The sequence below is a fragment of the Rhinatrema bivittatum genome, chromosome 16 (assembly GCF_901001135.1).
Source record: "Rhinatrema bivittatum chromosome 16, aRhiBiv1.1, whole genome shotgun sequence".
Lineage (NCBI taxonomy): Eukaryota > Metazoa > Chordata > Amphibia > Gymnophiona > Rhinatrematidae > Rhinatrema > Rhinatrema bivittatum.
Genome location: NC_042630.1, coordinates 3,473,746 through 3,500,004, shown reverse-complemented (window position 1 = coordinate 3,500,004; position 26,259 = coordinate 3,473,746). Strand labels below are relative to the sequence as shown.

General features: G+C 52.4%; 2 protein-coding genes across 2 annotated transcripts; both read left to right on the top strand.

Moving 5' to 3' along the window:
* Window positions 1-6,804: 6,804 nt before the first annotated feature.
* Window positions 6,805-15,711, top strand: LOC115078397 (transient receptor potential cation channel subfamily V member 6-like). The gene is made up of 14 exons (XM_029581305.1): window positions 6,805-6,950; window positions 7,505-7,602; window positions 8,934-9,056; window positions 9,428-9,568; window positions 9,807-9,905; window positions 10,417-10,589; window positions 11,121-11,267; window positions 11,834-12,046; window positions 12,868-12,954; window positions 13,028-13,104; window positions 13,236-13,401; window positions 13,551-13,617; window positions 14,076-14,344; window positions 15,601-15,711. Exons 1-14 carry the CDS (start codon window positions 6,805-6,807, stop codon window positions 15,709-15,711), a joined length of 1,917 nt encoding a protein of 638 aa, XP_029437165.1.
* A 3,167-nt stretch (window positions 15,712-18,878) lies between these two features.
* On the top strand, window positions 18,879-24,338 carry LOC115078396 (the record flags this gene model as incomplete). Its single annotated transcript, XM_029581304.1, has 3 exons — window positions 18,879-18,924; window positions 19,155-19,463; window positions 23,812-24,338. Coding segments are annotated over exons 1-3 (882 nt in total), but the record flags the coding sequence as incomplete, so codon positions are not given.
* Window positions 24,339-26,259: the final 1,921 nt, after the last annotated feature.

The following is a 26,259-nucleotide window of genomic DNA, read 5'->3' as shown; positions in this document are numbered from 1 at the left end:
CCCAGCTGAGAAGCTGAGGCCTCCCAGAGCTCCAGGAGCCTCAGTGATTAAACAATAGGAAGTAAGAGCTTGGGGGGGGGGGGAAAGGGTTGAAATTAAATAAGTAAATCAAACAAAACAGTTGAAATAAAGCTTTCCCTTCAGCTCCAATGGGAGGCTAAAGGAAAGAGCTCAACAGAATTTAAAACTGTAAGGCAAATAAGAATGGAAATGTGCTTTGAAATTATCCCTGCCTAAAACAAAACTCACCCTGAAACTGTCCCTGCCTAAATAAAACTTCACCCTGAAACTAAAAAAAAATGTGTGTCAGTGAATGGGGAAGGGAAGAGAGGCTGCAGTCAGTATACAGGGCTCGCAAATAAAAGTCTAAATAAATGAAACAAACTTTAAATAAGAGTGGGGAGTGGTCCCTCAACACAAGCTTAACTAAAATAGATTAAAATTAGAAGGATAAGTAAATGAAAATAGGTGAAAATAAAGGTTTTGAAATCTCTGCCACAGGAGCTCAGTTGTGCACAGAGCCTCTCTCTAGGGAGTAAAACCAGGACCGGATCCACCTGTCCTGAAAACCCTACGCCTACTGTGACATCACAGCCTCTCTCTAGGGAGTTTAACCAGGACTGGATCCACCTGTCCTGAAAACCCTTCCTCCACTGTGACATCACAACCTTTTTCTAGGGAGTAAAACCAGGACTGGATCCACCTGTCCTGAAAACCCTACGCCCACTGTGACATCACAGCCTCTCTCTAGGGAGTAAAACCAGGACCGGATCCACCTGTCCTGAAAACCCTACATCCACTGTGACATCACAACCTCTCTCTAGGGAGTAAAACCAGGACCGGATCCACCTGTCCTGAAAACCCTACGCCTACTGTGACATCACAGCCTCTCTCTAGGGAGTTTAACCAGGACTGGATCCACCTGTCCTGAAAACCCTTCCTCCACTGTGACATCACAACCTTTTTCTAGGGAGTAAAACCAGGACTGGATCCACCTGTCCTGAAAACCCTACGCCCACTGTGACATCACAGCCTCTCTCTAGGGAGTAAAACCAGGACCGGATCCACCTGTCCTGAAAACCCTACATCCACTGTGACATCACAACCTCTCTCTAGGGAGTAAAACCAGGACCGGATCCACCTGTCCTGAAAACCCTACACCCACTGTGACATCACAACCTCTCTCTAGGGAGTAAAACCAGGACTGGATCCACCTGTCCTGAAAACCCTACGCCTACTGTGACATCACAGCCTCTCTCTAGGGAGTTTAACCAGGACTGGATCCACCTGTCCTGAAAACCCTTCCTCCACTGTGACATCACAACCTTTTTCTAGGGAGTAAAACCAGGACTGGATCCACCTGTCCTGAAAACCCTACGCCCACTGTGACATCACAGCCTCTCTCTAGGGAGTAAAACCAGGACCGGATCCACCTGTCCTGAAAACCCTACATCCACTGTGACATCACAACCTCTCTCTAGGGAGTAAAACCAGGACCGGATCCACCTGTCCTGAAAACCCTACATCCACTGTGACATCACAGCCTCTCTCTAGGGAGTAAAACCAGGACCGGATCCACCTGTCCTGAAAACCCTACACCCACTGTGACATCACAACCTCTCTCTAGGGAGTAAAACCAGGACCGGATCCACCTGTCCTGAAAACCCTACGCCCACTGTGACATCAAAACCTCTCTCTAGGGAGTAAAACCAGGACCGGATCCACCTGTCCTGAAAATCCTACGCCCACTGTGACATCACAGCCTGCAAGGACCAATCAAATCACAGGGAGTTTGTGATGTCATTTGTGGCTCTCCTGTCAGCATGGCCACCCCGAGGGCTCAGGAGAGCTGATTAAAAATGAGCAGGAAGTGATTATTGTGATTGCTTGGCAGCAGGTGCCTTCTGCAGTTGCCTTTAATAAGCACAAGGTAGAAGGCAGGTCTTGCCCTCCCCTCTCTCTGCACCTTTCCCTCCCCCCTCCCCTCTCTCTGCAGGGTGAGGCAGAGCAGCGATGGCTCCCAGGAACTTGCCAGAGATACCTGTAGGGTCGCCAGTGCTCGCAGGGAGGGGAAGCCCCTACCTAGGAGCATGGAAGGGCGCTCGGTTCGCCTGTTTTACCATCAATCAGGCACCGTCCCTGATCAGCAGCCCTCCCCCCTCATCCTCTGACATGGAGGGGGCAGATCAGCAGCCCTCCCCCCTCACCCGCTGACATGGAGGGGGCAGATCAGCAGCCCTCCCCCCTCATCCTCTGACATGGTGGGGGCAGATCAGCAGCCCTCCCTCCTCATCCTCTGACATGGAGGGGGCAGATCAGCACCCCTCCCCCTCACCCTCTGACATGGAGGGGGCAGATCAGCACCCCTCTCCCCTCCCCCTCTGACATGGAGGGGGCAGATCAGCACCCCTCCCCCTCTGACATGGAGGGGCAGATCAGCACCCCTCCCCCCTCATCCTCTGACATGGAGGGGGCAGATCAGCACCCCTCCCCCCTCATCCTCTGACATGGTGGGGGCAGATCAGCAGCCCTCCCCCCTCATCCTCTGACATGGAGGGGGCAGATCAGCACCCCTCCCCCCTCATCCTCTGACATGGAGGGGGCAGATCAGCAGCCCTCCCCCCTCACCCGCTGACATGGAGGGGGCAGATCAGCAGCCCTCCCCCCTCATCCTCTGACATGGTGGGGGCAGATCAGCAGCCCTCCCTCCTCATCCTCTGACATGGAGGGGGCAGATCAGCACCCCTCCCCCTCACCCTCTGACATGGAGGGGGCAGATCAGCACCCCTCCCCCCTCCCCCTCTGACATGGAGGGGGCAGATCAGCACCCCTCCCCCTCTGACATGGAGGGGCAGATCAGCACCCCTCCCCCCTCATCCTCTGACATGGAGGGGGCAGATCAGCACCCCTCCCCCCCTCATCCTCTGACATGGTGGGGGCAGATCAGCAGCCCTCCCCCCTCATCCTCTGACTTGGAGGGGGCAGATCAGCAGCCCTCCCCCCTCATCCTCTGACATGGTGGGGGCAGATCAGCAGCCCTCCCCCCTTACCCTCTGACATGGAGGGGGCAGATCAGCACCCCTCCCCCTCACCCTCTGACATGGAGGGGGCAGATCAGCACCCCTCCCCCCTCATCCTCTGACATGGAGGGGGCAGATCAGCACCCCTCCCTCCCCCCTCATCCTCTGACATGGAGGGGGCAGATCAGCAGCCCTCCCTCCCCCTCACCCTCTGACATGGAGGGGGCAGATCAGCACCCCTCCCTCCCCCCTCATCCTCTGACATGGAGGGGGCAGATCAGCAGCCCTCCCCCCTCACCCTCTGACATGGAGGGGGCAGATCAGCACCCCTCCCTCCCCCCTCATCCTCTGACATGGAGGGGGCAGATCAGCACCCCTCCCCCCTCATCCTCTGACATGGAGGGGGCAGATCAGCACCCCTCCCCCCTCACCCTCTGACATGGAGGGGGCAGATTAGCACTCCTCCCTCCCCCCTCATCCTCTGACATGGAGGGGGCAGATCAGCACCCCTCCCCCCTCATCCTCTGACATGGAGGGGGCAGATCAGCACCCCTCCCCCCTCATCCTCTGACATGGAGGGGGCAGATCAGCACCCCTCCCCCCTCATCCTCTGACATGGAGGGGGCAGATCAGCAGCCCTCCCCACTCATCCTCTGACATGGAGGGGGCAGATCAGCACCCCTCCCCCCTCATCCTCTGACATGGAGGGGGCAGATCAGCACCCCTCCCCCCTCATCCTCTGACATGGAGGGGGCAGATCAGCAGCCGTCCCCACTCATCCTCTGACATGGAGGGGGCAGATCAGCAGCCCTCCCTCCCCCCTCATCCTCTGACATGGAGGGGGCAGATCAGCACCCCTCCCCCCTCATCCTCTGACATGGAGGGGGCAGATCAGCACCCCTCCCTCCCCCCTCATCCTCTGACATGGAGGGGGCAGATCAGCACCCCTCCCCCCTCATCCTCTGACATGGAGGGGGCAGATCAGCACCCCTCCCCCCTCATCCTCTGACATGGAGGGGGCAGATCAGCAGCCCTCCCCACTCATCCTCTGACATGGAGGGGGCAGATCAGCAGCCCTCCCTCCCCCCTCACCCTCTGACATGGAGGGGGCAGATCAGCAGCCCTCCCCACTCATCCTCTGACATGGAGGGGGCAGATCAGCAACCCTCCCTCCCCCCTCCCCCCCTCACCCTCTGACTTGCCACCCTTGCATCCTGGTCATGTTTAGGGCCCCCCCCGGGCAGCCACTCTCTCTCACCCTGGGGCAGTACCGGGCGCTCAGACCTTCTCCGAGGCTGCTGACGCCACAGATCTGCAGCGATTCTGCCCCCATCGCTTTTCTGCCTGATAAATGCTTTTCCGATGAGGGTCAGGGGGAGCTACCTCCCGGCTGAGCAGGGGAAATAATATCCCTCAGCTTCCTCCCTTTTCCTCTTCATTTAGCTGACCTGGCATCCCTGCCCTGCTTCAGGCTGGGGGCTCCTCCCCACCCACTCCCTGGCCAGTTGTCACCTTGAGGTGCTTTATAAGGAGCGCCAGGGTGAGGCCGGGGTCTGGGAAGGGCAATCGGGCTGTGAGGAGCCTTCCACGGTCCCCCTACCCCCTGCGGCAGTCCCGGGATGGAGAGGAGACTGAGAACCTGCAGCAGGACCACCAGCTGAGGATCTGCCCTGCACTTCCCTTTCACAGGAAGGATCGGTTTTGGTTTTACAGGAAAGTCCCAGAGTGTGGCGAGGAGACGAGGAATAAGGTATAGAGGTGCAGCCCAAGGACTGAAGGTACCTGCGGCTTCCGAAGGAAAGTGCTACTCTTATTAACCATTTACAGTCAGGATCAGCACCCAGGCAGAGAGAGATCAAGCGACAGAGCCGGGGATTGGAGCTGAGGTACAGGGAGAGAAAGTGACTCCCCTGAGGTCACACACAGAGAGTCAGTGACAGAGCCAGGGATTAGAGCTGAGGCACAGGGAGATAAAGTGACTCCCCTGAGGTCACACACAGAGAGTCAGTGACAGAGCCAGGGATTAGGGCTGAGGTACAGGGAGAGAAAGTGACTCCCCTGAGGTCACACACAGAGTCAGTGACAGAGCAGGGGATTAGAGCTGAGGTACATGGAGAGAAAGTGACCCCCTCTGAGGTCACACACAGAGAGTCAGTGACAGAGCCGGGGATTAGAGCTGAGGTACATGGAGAGAAAGTGACTCCCTCTGAGGTCACACACACAGAGTCAGTGACAGAGCAGGGGATTAGAGCTGAGGTACATGGAGAGAAAGTGACTCCCTCTGAGGTCACACACAGAGAGTCAGAGACAGAGCCGGGGATTAGAGCTGAGGCACAGGGAGATAAAGTGACTCCCCTGAGGTCACACACAGAGAGTCAGTGACAGAGCCGAGGATTAGAGCTGAGGCACAGGGAGATAAAATGACCCCCCTGAGGTCACACACAGAGAGTCAGTGACAGAGCCGGGGATTAGAGCTGAGGCACAGTGAGATAAAGTAACTCCCCTGAGGTCACACACAGAGAGTCAGAGACAGAGCCGGGGATTAGAGCTGAGGCACAGGGAGTTAAAGTGACTCCCCTGAGGTCACACACAGAGAGTCAGTGACAGAGCTGGGGATTAGAGCTGAGGCACAAGGAGATAAAGTAACTCCCCTGAGGTCACACACAGAGAGTCAGTGACAGAGCCGGGGATTAGAGCTGAGGCACAGGGAGTTAAAGTGACTCCCCTGAGGTCACACACAGAGAGTCAGTGACAGAGCCGGGGATTAGAGCTGAGGCACAAGGAGATAAAGTAACTCCCCTGAGGTCACACACAGAGAGTCAGTGACAGAGCTGGGGATTAGAGCTGAGGCACAAGGAGATAAAGTAACTCCCCTGAGGTCACACACAGAGAGTCAGTGACAGAGCTGGGGATTAGAGCTGAGGCACAGGGAGATAAAGTGACTCCCTCGAGATCACACACACAGAGAGTCAGTGACAGAGCCGGGGATTAGAGCTGAGGCACAGGGAGATAAAGTGACTCCCCTGAGGTCACGCACAGAGAGTCAGTGACAGAGCCGGGGATTAGAGCTGAGGCACAAGGAGATAAAGTAACTCCCCTGAGGTCACACACAGAGAGTCAGTGACAGAGCCGGGGATTAGAGCTGAGGCACAAGGAGATAAAGTAACTCCCCTGAGGTCACACACAGAGAGTCAGTGACAGAGCTGGGGATTAGAGCTGAGGCACAGGGAGATAAAGTGACTCCCTCGAGATCACACACACAGAGAGTCAGTGACAGAGCCGGGGATTAGAGCTGAGGCAGAGGGAGATAAAGTGACTCCCCTGAGGTCACGCACAGAGAGTCAGTGACAGAGCCGGGGATTAGAAGATAGAAGTAACATAGTAGATGATGACGGATAAAGACTGAAAAGGTCCATCTAGTCTTAGCTATCCAGCAAGGTATTTAAGGCTGTAAGTGCCGTTCCATACAGGTTCCTTCTGTTTCGGGCACACGCGTGTATCCATCTTCCTTTCTCTGAAGACTTATTTCTGCCCCTTGGAGCTTCCTCTCTATTTCCTAGGCACAGTTTGCTTAGTTTGGGTGGAGGGGGGAGAGCTAGGGAGGTGATAATGAATGTGGAGGGTGGGGGAGGGGAGAGAGGCTGACAGCACCAGGCATTGCCCCGCTCCCCTGTCCCTCTGTGGAAAAGCTGGGATTTCATTCTTGTGCACTGGGAATGCCTTTCAGGTGTGCAAGAGTCTGCATTCTACCCCCTGCCTCTGCCCTCTTTAGAGGGCGCTCATCATGCCTCGTTCCCAGAAGGAAGGAACGACTCTTCAGGAGGCCCGCGGGCTGCCCCTCACTCTCTGGACCAGAGTGAGATGCCTCTGCCAAGACTGGAAGCCCAGGGTGGCAAGTGACGATGAAATCCAGCTCCTGCGCTACAAAAGGTACCTCTCAGTCATCCTTCCCAGGCACAAGCCTTCCCACCTGCCCGGGAAAGAGGCTTCGCAGGACCACCCGTGGGAATGAGGTTCTCCAGATGTGGCAGAGGGTCCACGGAGTCAAAACGCTCTTATTTAAGGAGGCCTTTGACATTGCAGTGCTACAGAATAAGTTCTCAAGTACCACCATACATTTATTTTTTCCATCTATAGGTTTTTTAATTGGTATTTTGTTATTTTTATTATTTTAATGTAATATTTGTTTAATTTGTTTGGATATTGTGTATGTAACGATGTAAATCGCTGCAATCAAACCATTTGGAGAGTGCAGGATACCCAACATTTTAAAATAAATAAATAACAGCAGTGATGTAATAGCCCCAGAATACCTGTGGAGGGCTAGGGAAGGTTTTAGGAAATTCAGAAGGCCTTAGAAGAAGTGCATCAGCTTAATAAGATCTTTGTGGCAATACGTGTCTCCTCCTGCTGAGCCAGTTCTCTGTTAGGAATGTCTACAGTCAAAGTGATTTCCATGGCTGTATCTTGTCCCGTCCCTGCAGAATCCAAGATTCACCCTTTCTTCTGGCTTCTAAGGAGAACAATGTCTCCGCTCTCAGGAAGCTGCTGAAATGTCCTTCTACCAACATCTTTGAGAGAGGTGAGTGGACTGAAAGCAGGAGGTGAATCCTCTAGCAAAAATCTCTCTCTCCGGCAATAGACTGTTACCTCAACCTCCCGGTGTCCTATGGACGCCTTCTACAGAACGAAAACTGACAGGTGGGCAAAGAGCCACCAAGAAAACGTACTCTCATTTGGAGGATTCCAAGAGGGGCATCTGGTGAGGGAACTAATCTTTCCTACTCTCCCGCAAAAAATGCATTTGGGTATGGGAGTAGGGAGGGCGGGATTTTAAAAGAACAGTAGTGAGAAAAATAAGTTGGTTGGGGAGGCCAGGACAATGTTGGTCAGGGAACAGTGGAAGGGTAGCAGAAGAATGTCGGCTGGGGAGGCAGCAGAATAGTAGCAGGAGAATCTTGGTTGGAGAGGCAGTAGGAATGAAGTACCAGAATGTCAGTTGGGGGGCAGTAGAAGAGTAGTAGGAGAATGTCAGTTGGAGGAGCAATAGAAGAGAAGTAAAAGAATATTGCTTGGGGAAGCAATAGGAAAAAGCTAGAGAATGTTGGTTAGAGGACAGGAGTAGCAAGAGAATGCAGTTGAGGCAGTAGAAGAACAATAGGAGAATGCTGGTTGGGGGCAGGAGATTTTCAGTTGGATGGCAGTAGAAGAGTTGTAGGAAAATGTCAGTTGGAGAAAGGAGAATGTTAACTGGGGACAGTAGAAGATTTTCAGTAGAATCTCGGATGAGGAGCAGTAGAATATTGGTTGAGGGACAGAAAAATGGTGGTTGGTGGAGAGTAGGAGAGTGATAGGAGAATATCGGTTACAAGGCAGGAGAATGTCAGTTGGGAGTCAGTAGTATGAGAATATTGATTGGGGCAGTAGAAGAGTTGGAGGAGACTGTCGGATTAGGAGCAATAGAATGTCGGGTGAGGTCTGTAGAATGTCGGTTGAGAGGAGTAGGAGAATAGAAGCAGATAGGAGAATATCAGTTGGGGGACATTAGTAGGAGAATAGCAATTGGAGGTAGGAGAATGACAGTTGGAGAGCAGGAGAAGAGTTGCAGGAAATGTCAGATGAAGAGCATTAGAATGTTGGCTGGGGTCAGTAGAATGTTGGTTGGGGGGGAGTAGAATGTTGGTTGGGGGGGAGTAGAAGAGTAGTTGGAGAATATTGATTGGTGGGCAGGAGATTATCAGTTGGGGGAGCAGAAGAAATGCAGAAGAATGTTGGTTGTCATTGAACAGAGACTCGTAACTCCCCCCAGAACCCATTCAGTTCCATTACTGTTAATCCTTGGGACCTCCAGATTTGCCATCAGAAATATCCCTGAATATGGTGCTATCCTTGTGTGTTTTCTCTGGTCCCTAGGAGCAGTAGGAGAGACCGCTCTACATATAGCCGCTCTTTATAATAACCTGGAAGCCACTCTCACCCTCTTGGAGGAGGCTCCAAATCTTGTTAATGAACCAATGGTGTCAGAGCTCTATGAAGGTAAGAAGGGACTGGGGTGCTGGGGTGGGATAGGGTCACACCAGACAGGACGCTGTCCTTAGATGTAAAGGCCTTGATGAAATCTGCATAATAACAAGAAAGCACTGTATCATCACTGGAAATGCACTGCATTCAGAATGAAGAGCTCTAACAGCAGCAGCACTGGTCCTCAAACACATTGGGAGAAGGTCCAAAAGGTCTGATAGATGGTACTGCAATGTTTGGAAAATCCATTCCCTAGGACGTTATGCTGCATTTTGAGTAATCCTCCTAACAGAGATAAGGCAGCATGATGGCTCTGTGATGACTTCTGGAGCTTGGCGACCCCACGGTTGGCTTCTTCTTCTTCCCATGTGTTTTTCTGGCTCCAGGGCAGACGGCGCTCCATATCGCAGTGTTAAACCAGAACTTGGGTCTGGTGCAGGAACTGATGGCAGCAGGAGCTGATGTGTGCTCACCCCGAGCCACCGGGACCAGCTTTCAACTTTCCGACTGCGGTCTCTTCTACTACGGTACAGTCCTTCACCACTCAGCATCTCCTGTAGGGTATGGTCTTTATGAAGGTGGGGTAAGGGAGGAAGGACGCAGCAAGAGAGGGAAAGGTGGGCAAAGGAGCAAGAAGAAAGATGTATAGGGACAAGGAAGAGGTAGGATAAGGGGGAGAACAAGATATTAAATCCTTAACTGTTAGAATATCAGCATCTGGGGTCAGCTTCTTACCCCTTCTCCTGCCTTTCTCGTCTTCCCCAGGTGAGCACATTCTCTCCTTTGCTGCTTGCAGGGGGAACAAGGAGATCGTACAACTCCTCATTGAGAATGGAGCCAACGTCAGAGCCCAGGACTGTCAAGGTAAGAAGTGGACCTGCTTCGTCAAGACCCAGCTTGTCTCTAATCTCCGGGACATGGTGGCCCTGAGCTGATGTCCAACACCTACAAGATCCTTGACTGAGGACATAGGTTACCTGGGAGATCTTCTTAGGCAGGAAAGTGGCACACTTCAAAGACACATGTGAAAAATTAAACTAAGAGTAATAATAAATAATGAACACCATTCATTTGCAGCAGTTATTTATTATTACTCTTAGTTTATTGTTTCATATTTGTCTTTGAAGTGTGCCATGTTCCTGTTTTTGTTGTTCTTTGTAGTCGTTGGCCTCTGTTTTTTGCTCAGAGTTTCTTAAATCCCAGGAAGTCTTACCTTTTCCAGGAAGTGCTAATTTTCACCTGAGCTGCCTTGGAGCACTAGGGTCGGTTGAATCTCATTAGGTCATCACTGCCTCGTGCATGCCTTTGGTGATGCTTCTTGAGAACATCCATTCTCCTTCCTTACTCCCACCCCACCCCACCCCTTATCATTCAGGGAACACTGTCCTTCACAACCTGGTACTCCAGAACAGCAAGACTATCGCCTGCCAGATCTATGACCTCATCCTAACCTATGACAAGGGAGACATTGGAACCAGCCTAGAGAAGATGACCAACCACCGGGGGCTGACACCATTCAAGCTGGCTGCTGTGGAAGGCAATGCTGAGGTGAGTTGGTTCACATCACACCCCAAGCTCCTCTGGAGGGGAGGGTTTCTGTTGCTTTCTGCATTGGAGGAAAAGAGATGAGGGGCATTAATGAACATCTCACTCTCTCTACAATGATCCAGCAACAGATGTGGGAAACATTCTGGGTTCTCTCTGAACCTGCAGCTCAAAGAATCATTAATCTTAGTCTAATCGTTCTGTTGAAAGAGCACCGGGCCACTTTGTGTTCCTTCACTTAGAAGAACAGATCTCCCATTGGTCCTCAAGCTGGTCTGCCAGCATGGACTTCTACCTCCTCCTCCATATACGAGAGCCATGGACTCGTCCTTCACTTGTAAGGTCCATGAGAAGGCCTGTGGATCTTCCTCTGGACCGTAGCTTCACAGTCTCTGATCTTCCTCTTTTCCTGAGAGTGAAACAAACATTCAGGTTCCTTTTCTTGGGTGCGTTGACTTGGAAGAGGCCAGAGGCAGTAATGGTTGGGAAGCTTCATCTGTGAGTTGCTACAGCACAGTCATCCTTTCCCAGCAGATGTTTCGTCACCTGATAAAGAAGAGGAAGCTGGTGCTGTGGTCCTTTGGTCCTGTGACTTCTACCCTCTACGATCTGCAAGAGATCGACTCGCGGGGTGAAGACCAGTCTGTTCTGGAGCTTGTTGTCTCTACAAGGAAAAGAGAAGTACATTGATGGGGGGGCAGGGTTGTTCTGCTACTGATCTTCTGGTTTCCTGCTACCATCTCCCTATCAATGATACACCCTTCACGCTGAAAACCGCCTAAGAGGTGCATCAGAGGGAAGGTACCAGGTCACTCCAGTCACCAGGGACAAGTCCACCCAGCCCCGACTTTTCTTTCACTGCATAATTTTCTTATGAGAATTGAGGGCTGGCAGACTATTCATGCCACGGGGCAAAACAAGGTCGAGCTTAGCCTATTCCTAGTGACCTAGAGCTAGTGTATGTGGTGAATTTTACAAGGTTCCTTCCAGGCTATGGGGGGACTGGAGTTTCCAAGCTTGGTTTCACCCCCCTGAATTCTCTTCTTCCTCAGATAGAGGAAGGGGATCCCCACAAATTGCCAGACCATAATTCTGGCTGACGCATGAAAAGGCTTCTGTGGTTAATGAAACATCTGTGAAGGGTCTGGTGATCAAAATCAGACTGCGGAAAAGGGAATCTTTTTTCTGTACATTCGCCAGCCACTTTGATCCTTCTTGGCTGTCTTCCCTTCCTCCTCTCCCCAAAGACCCGACGGATTCTGGAGGTGACCCCGGTGAAGGAGCTGGCGGCCTCGAAGTGGAAGGACTTCGGCCGTCCCTACTTCTGCCTCCTGGCTGCGCTCTACCTGCTGTACATGTCCTGCTTCACTGCCTGCTGCATCTACCGGCCACTGATGCCCCGTCCCTCCCCGGCGAACAGCTCCAGGGACATCACCCTGCTGGTGCAGAGACCCCTGAAGGTATGCATGTGCTGTCCTGGGGGAAAGATGTAGGGAGGCAGGGGCCAGCCCACCAGCAGAGCCATTACATTTTAATGTTTGGAAGACAAAAGATTTGTGGCATTCTAAACTGCAATCAGATTTTAGGGTTTTTCTGTTTTAACTCCCAGCTGCCTGATTTTTGGATGCCTTTGACAGACACGCGTGTACCTGTGTGCACACGTATATATGCTAAGTAAACGTCTGCTTTGCAAGCTCAGCCTCAGCCAGAAGCAGAATTGCCTCGCTCTCCTCTGTCCTTTTACATGGGCGAAGCTTGCAATACCCGACATGGCCTCACGATGGCACCAGGGCTCCATTGATGGTGGATTTCTGAGCCACCACAGAACGTTAAGTCAATCCTTCCCTCCGTCTGCTGCTCCATTAAGATTTGTACGTACTGCGTTGTGCACATGGCTGCTGGCAGCCTACCAGACACATGATACAGTTGTTACAGTCTCCTTCCCCAGGGAGCTCAGCGAGAGGAAACTTGACTTTATAGATCAGAGGGTGGGGATCACACAGTGAGTGGATGGAGAAGGGGAGGGGATGGATTGGAGGGCAGAGGAGGAGGGGTGGTACTCTAATTCCCCTGCCTCCTGCCTTGACAGGACTGTCCTCAAGGGTGGGCAAATTAGGCAGTCACAAAGGTTTCCCGTCCTGCTCTGCTAGTCCCATCCCCAGCACCTATAATCTGAGCCTTCCAGGGCCCCACTGAGGTTGATAGGAGCTGGGCCTGAAGAGCAGACTTGGGGGGTTTGCACATGGGACGGGTCTCACCCCCTGCACCCTTCTCCCTCCAGGACTCCTATGTAACATTTGCAGACAAGCTGAGGTTGGTGGGGGAGCTGATCAGTGTGACGGGGGCCGCTGTGATCCTGCTTCTTAAGGTGAGGCTGGGACTGGGGGATGGGCGGAGGGGACCCCTTGACATGTCCTGGCTAAAGCCCATGCTTCTCTCAGATTCCAGATGTGCTGCGCTTTGGGGCAGTCAATCATTTCGGACGAACGGTGCTTGGAGGACCTTTTCATGTGATCATGTGAGATCCCTGCAGCTCAGGCACAAACCCTTCATGTCTGTCTGTCTGTCTGTCTTTGCCATTGTGTAGCTGTGCAGTGTATATGCAGGGTGACTGAGAAATTACCTAGAACCCCCTTTCTCTTTCTGCAGCCTTGGCTATGCCTGCTTGGTGCTAGGGACCCTGGCAATGCGTCTCACGGGCACTCCTGGGGAGGCGGTCCCCCTCTCCATGGCCCTGGTCTTCGGCTGGTGCTATGTCCTGTACTTTGCACGAGGCTTCCAGATGCTTGGACCCTTCACCATCATGATCCAGAAGGTACCTGGGAGAGGAAGCCAAGAGATGCCCCTTTACGTTATCCGCTGATAGAGTTACTGAAAGAAAACAGCAAAGGTGCCCCCTCTATTATATAGCAAAGGCAATGGAGTGCTACTGTGATATTAAGGATAAACCTTTCTCTCTTCCAGATGTTGTTTGGGGACATTCTACGTTTCTGTGGGCTCATGGGAGTGGTGATTGTCGGCTTTGCAGGAGGTGAGGTTTCCCTGCAAGAGCTTGAGGGATGGGAGTGGGGAGAGGGGATGGATTCAGGCCTGAGTGGGGTTCATCACATCTCTGATGCTTACCTTCAACAGGGGGGATTTGGAGGGGTGGAAGATGCAAACAAATCCCACGCTTTCAGTCTTTAGTCGAAACCCCAGACAACGTTATCCCCAAAACAAATATTATTACAAATTCCGGCTTTCTTGTCCTGCTTTGAAACTAGGGAGTGGCTGAAGGGAAGCCCAAATTGGAGTTTAGGTGTTGGGAGCAAGTCAATCAATGCTTCCTTCAACCCTACTGTGCTGTGGCCATCTACATCTACTGCATGGTCTCTCCAATATCTTTGTCAAGACTCCTTAGCCGTCCCCCCCCCCTCCCCATCCACTTCAACTATCTCTGACTCGCTGTCTCTCTCTCTCTCCCCGCCTCCCCCACCCCATCTCTTCCAGCCTTCTATATCATCTTCCATACTGAGGACCCCAACCAGCTGGGGCACTTCTTCAGCTACCCCATGGCCATCTTCAGCACTTTCGAACTCTTCCTGACACTCATTGATGGGCCAGCGAACTACCAGGTGGACCTGCCGCTCATGTACAGTCTGGTCTATGCGGCCTTTGCCATCTTCGCTGCCCTTCTCATGCTCAACTTGATCATCGCCATGATGGGTGACACCCACCGGCAGGTGGCCACCGAGAGGGATGAGATCTGGAGGGCGCAGGTGAGGGGGGACAGGGGAAGGGGGTGAAGCGTTGAGGCACGACATTATATCTTTGAGACTATGGCTTCTAATTCCTTGCCTGCCACTAATGGGTCAGAAATATCCTTTCAAAGTAGAGAGATGCTGCCCTACTTTTCTTTAACACAGACATACAATGACTAGGGTCCTGCCTAGAATGGCTGTATTATGAGATATAAAAGATTTTAAATAAAAGAAAGAAAAAGAATGAATGAAACATGACCAGACTCCCCATAAGATGCATTGATCAGGGTCCCTATGAAGAGACGCAATGTCTAGGGTCCCTATAAAGAGACACAATGACTAGGGTCCCTATATAGAGAAGCAATGACTAGGGTCCCTATACAGAGAAGCAATGACTAGGGTCCCTATAGGGCAGCAATGACTAGGGTTCCTATGAAGAGACACAATGACTAGGGTCCCTATGAAGAGATACAATGACTAGGGTCCCTATACAGAGAAGCAATGACTAGGGTCCCTATAGGGCAGCAATGACTAGGGTTCCTATGAAGAGACACAATGACTAGGGTCCCTATAAAGAGATGCAATGACTAGGGTCCCTATGAAGAGAAGCAATGACTAGGGTCCCTATGAAGAGACACAATGACTAGGGTCCCTATGAAGAGAAGCAATGACTAGGGTCCCTATGAAGAGACACAATGACTAGGGTCCCTATACAGAGAAGCAATGACTAGGGTCCCTATAAAGAGATACAATGACTAGGGTCCCTTTGAAGAGATGCAATGACTAGGGTCCCTACACAGAGAAGCAATGACTAGGGTCCCTATGAAGAGACACAATGACTAGGGTCCCTATGAAGAGTTGCAATGACTAGGGTCCCTATGAAGAGACACAATGACTAGGGTCCCTATGAAGAGACGCAATGACTAGGGTCCCTATGAAGAGTTGCAATGACTAGGGTCCCTATGAAGAGACACAATGACTAGGGTCCCTATGAAGAGAAGCAATGACTAGGGTCCCTATGAAGAGTTGCAATGACTAGGGTCCCTATGAAGAGAAGCAATGACTAGGGTCCCTATGAAGAGTTGCAATGACTAGGGTCCCTATGAAGAGACACAATGACTAGGGTCCCTATACAGAGAAGCAATGACTAGGGTCCCTATGAAGAGAAGCAATGACTAGGGTCCCTATGAAGAGACACGATGACTAGGGTCCCTATGAAGAGACACGATGACTAGGTTGCCTATAAAGAGAAGTGGCTCTCTGTGTCCCTGCAGGTTGTTGCCACCACCATCATGCTGGAGCGAAAGCTGCCCCTCATGTTCCTTCCTCATGCCGGAGTCTGTGGAAAGGATTATGGACTGGGGGAGCAGTGGTATCTCCGGTAGGAGCACAGTGTGTGTGTGAGTGAGTGTGTTGTATGTTTTCATTTCATATTGTGGGTTTCGTGCAGGATTACGAATGTGCGCATATGTGTGTTCGTGTCTGTTTCTGACTGTGTTGGGTTTCTTTTTTGCGGGGTGGTAGGGGGCAGCTGCTGGTTGGGTATGCCCTGACTTTCTTACTCTGGGCAGAACAGAAGTACTTTAAGTGACTCCCTCTTAATCATACCCGGCAAGTTAAGGTGGGTGCTAGTCATCCTCCAGTCCTACAAAGCCAACAACCGGTGCAGCGATCCTCATAAGATTTGCCATACTGGTCAGACCAAAGGTCCATCAAGCCCAGTATCCTGCTTCCGACAGTGGCCAAGCCAGGTCAGAAGTACCTGGCAGGATCCCAAGGGGTAGAGAGATTCCAGGCTGCTTGTCCCAGGGACAAGCAGTGGATTTCCCCAGTAGCTTCCCTGCTTTAACCACTAGGGCTACTTCTGTAAAGTGGAGAGGATGATGCTCTCAGTAACATGAACTGCTCATTGTCTCTGTGCCCTCCGTGCAGGGTGGACACCCTCCATACACACTCCTCGTGGACCCTGAGGCGGCGCGTGCCAGCCTTCCTGAGCTCCGAACAGGAGCATCCGGATGGGAAACTGGAGAGAGGTGAGGGCAATGGGGAACGGAGGAAGGAGGTCCCGGGAGAGCGGAGCATCTGGGTGCGGAGAAAGTGGTGGGAGGTGGTGAGGCTCCTGAAACAGCACCAGCAGTACAAGGGGCTGAGGGAGGAGACCAAGCAGTAGAATCCTCGCCTGCGACATGAAGACAGCACGGACAGCTGAAGAGAGACATCAGGGGAGGAGGCAGCATCATCAAAGTGTGAATACAGCACAGAAGGTTAAAGTGAGAGCTCAGGGGAGGAGAGAGCAGGGAAAGTACCGTTTGGCTGTTCAGTGCTTCTATTCTCTGAAGCTGTGTAAAATAAAGTGATTATGCTGTCTGCGCAGTGTTTTTTGGCTCCATTCTGTGTCTGAGCTGGGGAGGGAGGTTGAATAAACCCATCCGTAACACTCAGGAGTGAGCTGACAGACTTAGCAACCTCGAGAGGTCACAGAAAAGAAGGAGACGGAGAAAGAGTGGGACAAAAGAACAAACTGGGCTGCAACAGATCCTTACACTGAAATATACATTAAGGTTAAATTCTTTCCGTCTAATATGCTCCCTACAGACAAACTTAATGTACACACATAGTTTCTTGAAGTGAATTGTTACCGCGCTATGATGGCACATGACTAACTGTAATCTATACCACTTACTTTATGTATTATCGTGCCCTGCTGTAAACCGTTGTGATGGTTATCTAACTTAACGACGGTATAGAAGAGCAAATAAATAAATAAATAAATAAATAAATAAATAAATAAATAAATAAATACAGCAGCAGGATATCTCACTCGGGGCACTCACCAGGGCCTCTCCAAACACAGACTAAGGGACCACAGATTAGAAATAAAAACTAAACTGGAAACCCCGAAGAGCCACAGATTCTGCATGCACTGCAACTCCTGACTCGCCGTCTCGGATAATACAAGGAGGGGGCACTCCATGAAGTTAGCATGTGGCACATTTAAAACTAATCGGAGAAAGTTCTTTTTCACTCAACGCACAATAAAGCTCTGGAATTTGTTGCCAGAGGATGTGGTTAGTGCAGTTAGTGTAGCTGGGTTCAAAAAAGGTTTGGATAAGTTCCTGGAGGAGAAGTCCATTACCTGCTGTTAATCATAGAAACATAGAAACATAGAAATGACGGCAGAAGAAGACCAAACGGCCCATCCAGTCTGCCCAGCAAGCTTCACATTTTTTCTCTCATACTTATCTGTTTCTCTTAGCTCTTTGGTTCTATTTCCCTTCCACCCCCACCTTTAATGTAGAGAGCAGTGATGGAGCTGCAACCAAGTGAAATATCTAGCTTGATTAGTTATGGGTAGTAGGGGAAGTAACCGCTGCAATAAGCAAGCTACACCCATGCTTATTTGTTTTACCCAGACTGTGTTATTCAGCCCTTATTGGTTGTTTTTCTTCTCCCCTGCTGTTGAAGCAGGGAGCTATATCAATAGGGAATAGCCACTGCTTGTTGCTGGGATCTATTTAATGTTTGAGGACTTGGCTTGCCAGATAATTGTGACTTGGATTGGCCACTGTTGGAGACAAGATACTGGACTTGATGGTCCCTTGGTCTGACCCAGAAGCATATTTTATGTTCTTATGTTCTGAGAACCAGAAGCAGCCATGCATTTCCCCTGCACTATGCAAAGGGCAAAGAGAGAAGAGACGCACATTTCCCAAAGCTGAGAGAGAAAATCACAGACTTCCCACAAAAGAAGGAGCAGGAAAAACTGCATCTAATCCTGGGGGAAAGAGGAGAAACAGCAGCGAGAGCAGCACAGTCTGTGGGATCCTGCCCCCGGGCCAGAACCAGGATCTGAGCAGAGACAATCCGGAGCAGCACCAGAACCGAGATCTGTGCAGAGACAATCCGGACCAGCACCAGAACCTGGGATCTGAGCAGAGAGAATAGGAGCAGCACAGGATTTGTCTCGAGATTTCTCTTCTGCATTTTGTAATTTCTCCCTTTTTATGTAATACTTTGGAAACACAAAGACAGATTTTCTTTGTGGGGAATTCCTGAATTGTGAGATCTGGAGCGATGGGTCAGAGGCTGGGACTAGCAGAGGGTCGGACTGAGGGGGTTAGTGAAGGCAGAGGGTCGGACTGAGGGGTCAGCGGAGCAGGCAGAGGGTCAGACTGAGGAGTCAGTGGAGCAGGCAGAGGGTTGGATTGAGGGGTCAGTGGAGCAGGCAGAGGGTTGGATTGAGGGGGCCAGTGGTTAGGGCTAGAGGTTAGGATTAGGGTTGGGGAGGACCCTCCTGTCTGCATGAAAAACTTTTTCTATAAACTCCATCTCCGTAGCCTCGACCTGTGCAGGGGGTGAGAGCCCTGTGACCTTCATGTTTCAGTGGGGGGAGGGGTGTAACTGGTGGCACCTGTGTTCTCAGCACCCCCCCCCCCCCCTCCAATGCTTGGTGCCCGCCTCCCATGCCCCACGGCTGGTGAAGGGGGAAGGATGTGGTTTCCTGTGCTGTGGGGGCTGAGGCATCCGTTGGTGCTCGTGAAGCAGACGAGGGATGGAGATCATCTGTGCCGCGCTGGTCCTTATCCTAGGGCTCTCCTGTAAGTGCCCTGGGGAGCATGGAGGGGGCGAGGAGGGCAAGAGAGGTGGGGCAGAGAGCGGCAGAGATCCATCGAGTGCTTTCTGCTCTGGGTTGTAGGTTTCCAGGCTCTGGTAATTGGTGGTGGAGGGTAATAGACATTTTCCTGCTGTAATTAAGATCCTCTGGGACTCCTCTCTCCATCTCTCCCCCTGTTTTTTGCTTCTGCCTGTCTTGCTCCCCCTTCTCCAGGTGCCCAGGGCCAGCGCATCACCCAGAGCCCGCGCTTCCTGGCCAGGCCGGCGGGTCAGGGGGTGTCCATGGAGTGCTCCGTGGAGGGTGCATCAGATCCTTACATGTACTGGTACCGACAGGACCCGAGCGGAGCCCTCCACCTGCTCTCCCTCTCCTACACAGCGGGGTCTGTGGATGAAAACCCAGTGAGCGGTTTCAAAGGGCACAGACCCAAAGGCGACAACCTCACCCTGCAGGCGGAGCAGCTGGCAGCGAACTACACGGGGCTGTACCTCTGTGCCTGGAGTCGCACGCTGGGAGGAGCAGGTGCGGAGCCTTTACAGAAACCCCCAGCTGCTGCCGCCGGGAGGGGGGAAGGAGGCAGTTATGAGAGTGGCAGGGCCGAGGGAGGGCAGCCACCAATGCTGTGATGTGCAGAGTCCTGGCGCTCTCACTGCCTGTAATATTGTAACATGGAGGACTCTGTGAGAGCTTCTCTCTCTCACTCCCTCTGACCTCCGTGCTGTGCCCCGGCTGAGACCCCACCAACTCATTCCACAGAGGCCCCAGAACACAGAGTGAGCTCCAGCTTTGCCTCCCTGCCCCAGCTATTCGCTCTGCTCATCTGCTCTCTTCCCTATAGGGACGGAGGCGGCTGTGGTGCTGCAGACCCCGTCCGTGCTGGGGCGGCGGGGGGGGGGGGGGAAACGGTGGAGCTGGGCTGCCGGCAGGACGGATCCCACGATCGCATGTACTGGCACCAGCAGGGCGGGGAAGCAGGAGGGCTCCGGCCCCTCTGCTATTCAAACCTGCAAGACTCTGCGGAGCGGCTGCCTGAGGTCCCCGAAAAATTCACCGCCCGAAGGGCCGTGAGGACCCATTTCACCCTGACCATCAGCTGGCTGGAGGCGCGGGGTCAGGCGGTGTCTCTGTGCGCCAGCAGCCGTGGCACAGTGACCCCCGCACACCCTATGGATCCCCCTGCAAAAAAAGAGCCCTGCATGCAGTAAACAGGCTGGCCACAGGGTGGCGCCCTGCCACGCAGGGAGAGATTGTAAGCTCCAGGGAGCAGGGACCCTCTGTACAGCGCTGTGCATGACTAGGAGAGCCGCACTGCAGGACTGTAGGGGCCACAAGCGAGGATTTGGGAGGCCAGGGGAGAGAAATCTGTCTCCTTCGCTTTCTCCAGAAGGTTTTGGCCTCTGCAATTTATTTCCTTTCCTGTGGAATTTGCCTCCATCCAAAAAAAGGAGCGGGAAATGAAATTTGGGGGCCAAGCAACGACGCAGCTGTTTACAAAGCGCGCAAACTGCCCCACCGGGCCTTTCCGTACCCTGTTTCTTCCGGGTGGACCCAGGGAGTGCGGCGTTAGTAAGGAAGCCCTCCCAGGGCAGGACCCGGCCTAACCCCAGCCCGAATCCTCTGCTAGGGATGGCTGATAAGGGAAGCTCTACGCCCGTCCCTGGATCGGCCCCCGGGAAACATCAGCTTCCCGGCACAGAAGAGTGAGCCCTTTTAGTGCACAGCGCGTGCCAGTGAGTGTGAGTGTGAGCAAGCGAGTGAGTGTGCTCTGCTGTGGATAATAAAGTATTTATTTTAGCGGCAGTGTTTTCACTCAGTCCTCTCTGTATGGAAAGCGGGCAGTTACTCAGACAGGGGGTTAAATACATTAGTAATACCCACAAGAGAGAGACTTCTTCTGCTTCTGCCAATCAGTTCTTGTCATTTTTAGCCCAAGCTTCTCCTTTGTCTCAGCTAGATGGTAAGCTCCCCAGAGCAGGGACTCTCCCCTATGTGTCTGGAGCTGTAGTTTTGGTAGTGCTAGAGAGAAAGACAGAGAGTGAGAGAGAGAGAGACATCCACTATCCCTTGGTGAGCAGGGGAGGGCGAGAGGATGGGGTCAGGAAGCGCTGTGAGGTGACGCAGGCTCAGAGACAGACAGGGCGACGGAACAGACTCGTGTGCTGTCTCAGCTCTCACTATCTACCTGCATAAAATGAAAGAGACAGCATCCCTGCACTCCCTGCTGCTGCTCCTGCTCCTGCCATGTAAGTGACACTGCAGGACTGACTTCATCTCCTTGTGCCTGAGCTCTAATCCCCAGCTCTGTAATTGACTCTCTGTGTGTGACCTCAGGGGAGTCACTTCATCTCCCTGTGCCTCAGCTCTAATCCCCGGCTCTGTCACTGACTCTCTGTGTGCGACCTCAGGGGAATCACTTTATCTTCCTGTGTCTCAGCTCTAATCCCCGGCTCTGTCACTGACTCTCTGTGTGTGACCTCAGGGGAATCACTTTATCTCCCTCTGCCTCAGCTCTAATCCCCGGCTCTGTCACTGACTCTCTGTGTGCGACTTCAGGGGAATCACTTTATCTTCCTGTGTCTCAGCTCTAATCCCCGGCTCTGTCACTGACTCTCTGTGTGTGACCTCAGGGGAATCACTTTATCTCCCTCTGCCTCAGCTCTAATCCCCGGCTCTGTCACTGACTCTCTGTGTGTGACCTCAGGGGAGTCACTTTATCTCCCTCTGCCTCAGCTCTAATCCCCGGCTCTGTCACTGACTCTCTGTGTGTGACCTCAGGGGAGTCACTTCATCTCCCTCTGCCTCAGCTCTAATCCCCGGCTCTGTCACTGACTCTCTGTGTGTGACCTCAGGGGAGTCACTTTATCTCCCTCTGCCTCAGCTCTAATCCCCGGCTCTGTCACTGACTCTCTGTGTGTGACCTCAGGGGAGTCACTTTATCTCCCTATGCCATAGTTCTTTTCATTCCCTCCTGGTGCAGAAACGTGCTCCCTAGCCATGCACCCCTGTGGTGGCTGCTTGCTTCTGAAGGCAGATAATAGAAACCCAGGTTGAGATCCGCTGGTTTCTGCAGCCTCAGACCTGATCATTTTTCCTCCTCTTTCCTTGTTCCCAGACTGGACACAGGCCACGGTGGTGACTCAGACCCCTTTTCTGGTCCTTATGGAGGGGGATACAGCTCAGCTCTCCTGCTCCCAGGACGGCGATGATGAGACCATGTCCTGGTACAGGCAGCGGGCCGGGAGAGGCCTGGAGCTCGTGTATTACTCCTATACAGAGAGCAATGATCCAGAGAGGGGTGAAGGCTTTCCGGACAGGTTCTCGGCCACAAGAAATGAAAGGAAGCGTTTCCCCCTGACCATCAGACACGTGGAGGCTCAGGATGCGGCTGTGTATTTCTGTGCTAGCAGAAGCACAGTGTGGAATCCCCCCTCAGTGCCCATCAAAAACCTTCCTCCAGGAGCAAGGGAGGAAGCAGACCCCCCGCCCAGCACCAGGGGGCGCCAGCAGCTAAGGGACTGCCAGGAAGCTGCAGCTCCCCGGGCACATGGATACTCAGAGCCTTGTCAGGCTGCACAATATAAGCCTGGCTCCAGAGTTATTCCTAGGTTACCCCTCTCTTCTCTCCTCATTTGGATATAAATTTAATCTAATGTATTCTCTCTTTCTCTGGTGAGGACGTGCTCTTCAGCTCTCTGTGCTGTATTCATGCTTTACATGTATCAGTGTAACGTCTGCATGGGGCTCTGATGAGGATCTGCTCTTCAGCTGTCTGTGCTGTATTCATGCTTTATGTGTATCAGTGTGATGCCTGCATGGGGCTCTGATGAGGATCTGCTCTTCAGCTCTCTGTGCTGTATTCATTCTTTATGTATATCAGTGTGATGCCTGCATGGGGCTCTGATGAGGATCTGCTCTTCAGCTGTCTGTGCTGTATTCATTCTTTATGTATATCAGTGTGATGCCTGCATGGGGCTCTGATGAGGATCTGCTCTTCAGCTCTCTGTGCTGTATTCATGCTTTACATGTATCAGTGTAACGTCTGCATGGGGCTCTGATGAGGATCTGCTCTTCAGCTGTCTGTGCTGTATTCATGCTTTACATGTATCAGTGTGATGCTTGCATGGGGCTCTGATGAAGATCTGCCCTTCAGCTGTCCGTGCTGTATTCATGCGTTGTGTGTATCTGTGTGATGCAAGCACAGAGTTCTAGTGAAGATTTGCCCTCCGGCTGTCCATGCTGTGTTCGTGCTTTTTGTGTATCAGTGTGATGCCCGAGAACCCTCCATTTTTGGATTATTATGGTAGGAACCCTTTACCTCATTGGCACTGAATGAGTCACACTCTACTGAATTATAGTGATACCCCTCTCCCTGCATGTAGGATTGAGGAGGATGGGGCTGGGGGGTTGGGAGAGGAAGAGGGAGGGGCTGTGCAGGAGTGTGTTGCAGCTCAGGAGATGGCAGCAGTGAGGAGGAGACATGCCTGCAGTCTGGGGTGTCCTTCTGCTACTCTCTGCACTCCGTAAGCCCTGGGTCTCCAGAACACCCCCCACCACCAAACGTCCCTCCACACTACAGAGAGGCCTGAGACTCAGGGTTTAAAAGAGGAAAGGAAATGGAATTGCACAAGGCATTTGCTTTAAAGCTGGAGCCTTATGCACCAGATGCTGAAGGGATCTTGTACAGATACCCCAGCAGAGTTCCTGTAACTTCCCCACCCTAAATCTAACACCTTCTGCACGGTGCCAGGCATTTGGAGGTGTTTGATTTGCACCTGGAGCCTGTCCGAGTTCCCTGGGGTTCTGGCTGATTTTCGCCTCTTGTCTCCCCACCCGTCCCTCTCTGATTCTGCTTCTTCTCTTTGCCCCCTAGATCAGACAGACGGACGGAGCACGCAGTCGCGGGACCAGGTGAAGAGGAGGGGAGAAAGTGCCCAGCTGGAGTGTTCACAAGATGAGAACCATAACTACATGTACTGGTACCGGCAGGACCGGGGCACGGGGCCCCAGCTGCTCTGTTACTCGCTGGGACCCGACATGGTGGAGCAGGAGGCTGCTTATCCAAGGAAGGTCGAGGCCAGCCGGCCTCAGCTCAGCGTCTTCCACCTAGAAATGCACAACCTGCAGCCCAACGACTCGGCGGTGTATCTCTGTGCCAGCAGTCACAGTGCTGCAGAGTGGGCTGCGTCCTGTACAAAAACCCTGGGGAGGGGGAGGGGCTCTGCTCAGGGAATGGCTCACAAACCCAGCACCTCTGTGGCACCAGCTTTGAGTCGCTGCACTCGCTTCTTTAATCTTTACACTGAGCTGAGAGCCTGCAAAGGGGAGCAGTGCAAAGGCTTCACACACTCTGTGACCTCAGCTCTAATCCCCGGCTCTGTCACTGACTCTTCGTGTGTGACCTTGGGGGAGTCACTTTATCTCCCTGTACCTCAGCTGTAATCCACTGCTCTGTCACTGACTCTCTGTGTGTGACCTCAGGGGAGTCACTTTATCTCCCTGTGCCTCAGCTGTAATCCACTGCTCTGTCACTGACTCTGTGTGTGTGACCTCAGGGGAGTCACTTTATCTCCCTGTGCCTCAGCTCTAATCCCCAGCTCTGACACTGACTCTCTGTGTGTGACCTTGGGGGAGTCACTTTATCTCCCTGTACCTCAGCTCGAATCCCCAGCTCTGTCACTGACTCTCTGTGTGTAACCTTGGGGGAGTCACTTTATATCCCTGTGCCTCAGCTCTAATCCCCAGCTCTGTCACTGACTCTGTGTGTGACCTCAGGGAGTCACTTTATCTCCCTGTGCCTCAGCTCTAATCCCCAGCTCTGTCACTGACTCTCTGTGTGTGACCTCGGGGGAGTCACTTTATCTCCCTGTGCCTCAGCTCTAATCCCCGGCTCTGTCACTGACTCTCTGTGTGTGACCTCAGGGGAGTCACTTTATCTCCCTGTGCCTCAGCTGTAATCCCTGGCTCTGTCACTGACTCTCTGTGTGTAACCTCAGGGGAGTCACTTTATCTCCCTCTGCCTCAGCTCTAATCCCCGGCTCTGTCACTGTCTCCCTGTGTGTGACCTCAGGGGAGTCACTTTATCTCCCTGTGCCTCAGCTCTAATCCCCTGCTCTGTCACTGAGTCTCCGTGTGTGACCTCGGGGGAGTCACTTTATCTCCCTGTGCCTCAGCTCTAATCCCCGGCTCTGTCACTGTCTCCCTGTGTGTGACCTCAGGGGAGTCACTTTATCTCCCTGTGCCTCAGCTCTAATCCCCGGCTCTGTCACTGAGTCTCCGTGTGTGACCTCGGGGGAGTCACTTCATCTCCCTGTGCCTCAGCTCTAATCCCCAGCTCTGTCACTGACTCTCTGTGTGTGACCTCAGGGGAGTTACTTTATCTCCTTGTGCCTCAGCTCTAATCCCTGGCTCTGTCACTGACTCTCTGTGTGTGTGACCTCAGGGTGAGTCACTTTATCCCCCTGTGCCTCAGCTCTAATCCCCAGCTCTGTCACTGACTCTCTGTGTGTGATCTCAGGGGAGTCACTTTATCTCCCTGTGTCTCAGCTCTAATCCCCGGCTCTGTTACTGACTCTGTGCGTGTGTGACCTCAGGGTGAGTCACTTTATCCCCCTGTGCCTCAGCTCTAATCCCCGGCTCTGTCACTGACTCTCTGTGTGTGACCTCAGGGGAGTCACTTTATCTCCCTGTGCCTCAGCTCTAATTCCTGGCTCTATCACTGACTCTCTGTGTGTGTGACCTTGAATGATTACTTGGAATTCCGAATGCCAGAAATGTACTCTGAATGCACGCGCCCCAGAGCTGACTGCATCTGTTACTGAAGCATTAAATTAAATGATCTGAAAACCAGTGAAATGTGTGTATATCTCTTAGTATCTTTGTGTGTCACTACCCTGTGTCTCCCTGTCAGTGCTGCCTCTGTGTGTGCGTCTCTCTGTTCTGTGATTCATGTATGTGTTTGTGCTTATGGCTCTCTGCTCTATGATTCCTGTGTCTATAAGTGTGTGTGTGTGTGTGTGTGTGTGCGTGTCTCAATGTTCTGTGACTCCTGTGTCTACATGTGTGTGTGTGTCTGTCTATGCTCTGTGATTCCTGTGTCTATGTATGTGTTTGTCTGTGTTTATGCATGTCTCTGTGCTCTGTGATTCCTTTATGTGTTTGTCTGTGTGTGTATGCATGTCTCTGTGCTCTGTGATTCCTGTGTCTATGTATGTGTTTGTCTGTGTTTATGCATGTCTCTGTGCTCTGTGATTCCTTTATGTGTTTGTCTGTGTGTGTATGCATGTCTCTGTGCTCTGTAATTCCTGTGTCTATGTATGTG

Bases quoted from the DNA above. Each gene is read 5' to 3' on its own strand.
- LOC115078397 (XM_029581305.1), top strand. From the start codon at position 6,805: ATGCCTCGTTCCCAGAAGGAAGGAACGACTCTTCAGGAGGCCCGCGGG. The intron at 6,951-7,504 runs GTACCTCTCAGT...CCGTCCCTGCAG, and splicing joins CAGCTCCTGCGCTACAAAAG to AATCCAAGATTCACCCTTTC. The intron at 12,955-13,027 runs GTGAGGCTGGGA...TGCTTCTCTCAG, and splicing joins CTGTGATCCTGCTTCTTAAG to ATTCCAGATGTGCTGCGCTT.